The following is a 5,350-nucleotide window of genomic DNA, read 5'->3' as shown; positions in this document are numbered from 1 at the left end:
TCAAATCAAGAAGCTCGCCAGCAATTATTCTGTGTCCAGAATTAAGCTCACTCCAGGCGCAAATGGCTCCTTAATTCAAGTTGTGACAAGGAAAGTCACAATCGAATCTAGACTCTTCAAAGAGCAGGATTCGAAGAGGCACCCCTTGGGTCAAAACCCTTTTGCAAAGATCTCGTGCCTCTGATTTCGCTGAAGACTCAATGACTCTTTTCTCTCCTATAAGAAGGCTGATACTTTCAAGAAGAAGACTTGCGCAACTACATATATTGTATTCTAAGTCTGTCTACTTCTTAGTTCAAACCCTGTAATCTTTAGTTATCAGTGTCTCAAAAGATAGAAAGATCTAAAACACAAAAGAGAGTTGTGTCAATTACTCAGAACTCAAGGTGTGATACTGTTTGTTGGTGGTGAACGCGTTATAACCATCTGTGTTGTAACATTTTTAAAGATCTTAAGGGAACCCTTGTGACCCAAGAAAAACTGGATGTAAGTACCACAATGGTACCGAACCAGTATAAATCGCTGCATGTTATTTACTTTTCTTTATTGCTTACTTTCATTCTGCATTGTGATCAGTCAACTAATACTTGTGTTTGTCGACTAATTTTTAAATAGTCAGCAATTCACCCCCCTCTCGTACGTTCAATTGGTATCAGAGCAAGGCTCACAATCTTGCCTAATCGCTAGTGAGGAAAAGATCATGGGATCCAATACTGTTGTTGGTGCTCTCTTTCAAGAAGGAACCTCTCAGGTTCGACCCCTTACTTCAACGGTTAATATTTTTCTCACTGGAAAGTTCGCATGGAAACGTATACTCTGTCATATGACATCAAAGTATGGCGTGTGATCAAAAAAGGAAATCTTCCAATTCCTCCCAAGAAGGATGCAAACGGTCAAGTCATCTTATCTAGTGATCCTCTTGACTTGGATGATTACACTGATGAACAAGCTGCTGCCATCACTGTTAATGCAAAAGCAAAAAATCTACTATACAATACTATCAGTGGAGAAGAATATGAAAAGAGATCAAGTTGCAAAACTGCAAAAGAAATGTGGGACAAACTGGAAGTCACTTATGAAGGAACCAATAAAGTGAAAGAGACTAGGATAAACCTCTTGGTTTGGGACTATGAGTTATTTCAAATAAAGGATGGTGAATCTGTAGAAGAAATGTTTTCCAGGTTCAGCAAAATACTTGAAGACCTCAAATCATTTGGAAGACCTATTAAAAGTGGCGAACAATTAGAAAGATCCTCAGAAGCTTACCTACAATTTGGCAGTCAAAGGTCATTGCGTTGGAATGTCAAGATCTGGACAAAATTTCCTATGATGAGCTCAGAGGTGATCTAATTGCTTTTGAAAAAACTCATCTTGACAGACAAATTCAAGAGAAGAAGAAAACTGTTGTTTTCAAGGCAACTGTAGCTGAACCAGAAAATGAAGAAGAAGAAGAAGGAGGAGAATAAGATGAAAGCATTGCAATGCTCTCTCAAGTCGTAACTAGCATGATGAGAAGAAACAGAAATAACAGAAGAGGGAAGTTCAACTTCAGGAAAGGAAGGATGAGCAATGAAGCTAATAAAAATGATGGAAAGTGTTACGAATGTGGAAAGTTTGGTCACATTCAAGCTGACTGTCCGGAATTAAAGAAGAAGCTTAGCAGAAACATGCAAAAGAAGAAAGCTTACAGAGCATGGAGTGATGAGGAAGAATCTGATCACGAGAAAATTGCTAACATATGTTTCATGGCTCTAAGTGACAATGAAGATTCAGGAGAACTCGGACTAATGGCAAACAACAACGATGAGGAAGACGACTCAAAAGAACCTCGTTCAATGTCAGATGAAGGAACTAGTGAGGTACGTACTCCTTTATGCCCTAATTGTTATGAACTTCAAGAATTTGTTGATATTGCTCTTACAGACATAGAAAGAGTAGTAAATGAGCTCAGAAGAACCAAGAGAGAAAAAAAGAGAGAGAAGAAAGACTGGGCCATGAAACTAAAAGTGTGCGAAGTTGAGCGTGATATGCTTCAAGATGAAGTAAATGAACTCAAGCTTCAATTGAATGGCTTGCAAAAGACCACGAGTCTCAGTCCAGTCAAGTCAAATCAGACTGCTCTTCACAAGAAGAAAATCGCTTGTTCTTTTTATGGTAAAAATGGGCATAGTACTAACAATTGCAGGAAGAAAATTAGAGCTGAAAGTAGTACTGGTAACTCTAACAGCTCATCCTGCTCCTATTGTGGTAAAAGAGGTCACACCTCAAATCGTTGCAGGTTAAAAAACAACAGGAGATGGGTCTGGAGACCAAAATCTTCAAATCAAACTAACACTCAGCAGTCTAACCATTCAGGACCCAAGCAGGCTTGGGTACCTAAAAATGAGTAATCTTATTTTGCAGGAACACCGCAAAAAGAATCGAAAAGGAAAATAGTATCTTGACAACGCGTGTTTTAGACATATGACTGGTGACAAACAATTGTTCAAATCAGTCACCAAGCTAGATGGAGGAACAATTACTTTTGGTGACAAATCCAAAGGAAATGTTATTGGTGTTGGAAAAGTTCCTTTAAGCTCGACATGTGATGTAGATGAAGTCTACCTAGTTGATGAGCTTGGCTATAATCTTCTCAGCATCAGTCAACTATGTGACAACAATTATGAGGTTCGTTTTAAGAAATATGGCTAGTTTATAGAAGACGAATCAGGTAATATTATTCTCTCAGGTAATAGAGACAGAAATGTCTACACTATCAAGAACTTAGAAAACTTTGGGGATCAAATCTGTCTTACATATATGATTGAAGATCCCTGGGTTTGGCATAGAAAACTTGGCCATGCAAGCATGCATACTATTCAAAAACTGTCTAAACATGATCTTGTTATTGGACTCCCAAAACTAGATTTTTCGAAAGATCATATCTATGATGCATGTCAACTAGGAAAACAAACTTGCTCATCTTTCAAAGTCAAAAACATTGTTTCTACCTCTAAACCTCTTTAATTGCTGCATATGGATTTATTTGGTCATACTAGAACTGCTAGTATAGGAGGTAAGAAATATGCTTTTGTTATTGTAGATGATTTCTCTAGATTTACATGGGTTATGTTTCTTAGTCATAAAGATGACGCTCTAAAGAATTTTGAAGTTTTCTGTAAGAAGGTTCAACGAGAAAAGGGATACTACATCTCTACTATCAGAAGTGATCATGGAGGAGAGTTTGAAAGCAGAGCTTTTGAAAATTTCTGCAACGATCAAGGAATCTCTCACAACTTCTCTTCACTAAGATCACCACATCAAAATGGAGTAGTAGAGCGTAAAAACAGAACCTTGTAGGATATGGCAAGAACCATGATCGTGAAAAACTCTCTACCTCATCATTTTTGGGCAAAGGCTGTGAGTACAGCATGTCACATCATCAACAGATGTCTGATTCGACCAATTCTCAAAAAGACTCCTTATGAACTGTGGAATGGTAAGAAACCACATATCAACTATTTCCACCCCTTTGGATGCAAATGCTTCATCCATAATAATGGGAAGGATAATCTTGATAAGTTTGATCCAAAGAGTGATGAAGGTATATTTCTTGGTTACTCTCCTTCAAGTAGAGCTTACAGAGTTTATAATAAGAGAACCTTATATATTGAAGAATCTATTCATGTTATTTTTGTTGATACTAACCCTCGCCCAAGGAATGAACATATTCTTGAAGATGAGGAAATTTATTGTGCTCCTGAGTCAGTTATTGTAGGTAAGGATCATCAAAATGAGTCAGCTAATCAACAGACTCAATCAGCTGAAGTACCACTAGAAGATCTTGACCTACCCCAGCCAGATCAGTCGACTACCGAAGAAAGGGTGACTCCAGTAAATACTCCAAATGAATGGAAGAGTGAACCGGGATATCCTCACAAATTCATTATAGGAGATCCACATGAGGGAATAACTACAAGGAGATCTCAAAAGAACAAATCTCATGTAGCTCTCATTTCTCAAATTAAGCCCAAGAAAGTAGATGAAGCTCTAAAGGATTCTCATTGGATTAGTGCTATGAAAGAAATAAAGTATGTAAATTAGTTCCAAAGCCTCAAAACTATTATGTAGTTGGAACTAAGTGGGTCTTCAGAAACAAATTGAATGAATCAGGTCAAGTTGTTCGAAATAAAGTAAGACTAGTGGCTCAAGGTTATTCTCAACAAAAATGAATCAACTATGATGAAACCTTTGCGCCTGTGGCAAGACTTAAATCCATTCGAATACAACTCGCCTTCGCTACTCACAAAGGATTCAAATTATTTCAAATGGATGTTAAAAGTGTGTTCCTAAATGGTTATATCTCTGAAGAAGTATATGTGAAGCAACCACCTGGCTTTGCAAATGCCACCTTTCCAAATCGTGTATACAAGCTGACTAAAGCCCTGTACGGTCTCAAACAAGCTACTCGAGCATGGTATGAAAGGTTAAGTTCTTTCCTTCTAAATCAAGGTTTCAAACGAGGTAATATCGATACAACCCTTTTCATTAAGCAATCCAGTTCAGGTAATCTTATTACTCAAATTTATGTAGATGATATTATTTTTGGTATCCCTAACTCTGTTCTTTGTGAAGAATTTGCTCTTTTCATGAAATGAGAATTTGAAATGAGCATGATGGGAGAACTGACCTTCTTCCTTGGGCTTCAAATCAAGCAGTCCCCTAACGGGATTTTCATCTGCCAAATCAAGTATACCAAGGAGCTTATTAAAAGGTTTGGGATGGAAGATGCTAAGGCTATTGGTACTCCAATGAGTCCAACTACCGTGCTAGATGAAGATAGCAATGGAAAACTGGTTGATGAAACCATGTATAGAAGGATGATTGGATCTCTACTATATTTAACTGCCAGTCGACCAGATATCATGTTCAGTGTATGCAAATGTGCTAGATTTCAGTCGCCTCCTAAAGAATCCCATCTCTCTGCTGTTAAACGAATTATTAGATATTTAATTGGTACATCTGAACTAGGACTATGGTATGATCACTCTAACAATTTCTCTCTAAGATTGATAGGAAGAGTACCGGTGGGATATGTCAATTGTTAGGAAATGCATTAGTATCTTGGCACAACAAGAAACAAAATCGTGTTGCACTATCAACGACTGAAGCAGAACACCTAGCCGTTGCAAGCTGTTGTGCACAAGTTCTATGGATTATGCACCAACTTCTTGATTTTAATTTATCTCTTACATCCACTCCTATCTTTTGTAACAATACTAGTGCTATCTATTTATCAAAGAATTATGTGCATCATTCTAGAGCAAAGCATATAGAAATTAAACATCATTTTATCCATGATCATGTAGCA

At 37.5% G+C, this 5,350-nt stretch overlaps 1 protein-coding gene across 1 annotated transcript; it reads left to right on the top strand.

The window, feature by feature from the left end:
- Positions 1-801: 801 nt before the first annotated feature.
- On the top strand, positions 802-1,466 carry LOC138893896 (uncharacterized). Its single transcript, XM_070178563.1, has 2 exons — positions 802-1,286; positions 1,379-1,466. The coding sequence occupies exons 1-2, from the start codon at positions 802-804 to the stop codon at positions 1,464-1,466; spliced, it is 573 nt and encodes a 190-aa protein (XP_070034664.1).
- The last annotated feature ends 3,884 nt before the right edge of the window (positions 1,467-5,350 follow it).

This window comes from Nicotiana tomentosiformis, chromosome 6 (assembly GCF_000390325.3).
Source record: "Nicotiana tomentosiformis chromosome 6, ASM39032v3, whole genome shotgun sequence".
In the NCBI taxonomy this organism is placed as follows: domain Eukaryota; kingdom Viridiplantae; phylum Streptophyta; class Magnoliopsida; order Solanales; family Solanaceae; genus Nicotiana; species Nicotiana tomentosiformis.
The sequence above is the reverse complement of the archived record's forward strand: the minus strand, read 5'-3'. Positions and strand labels throughout refer to the sequence as shown.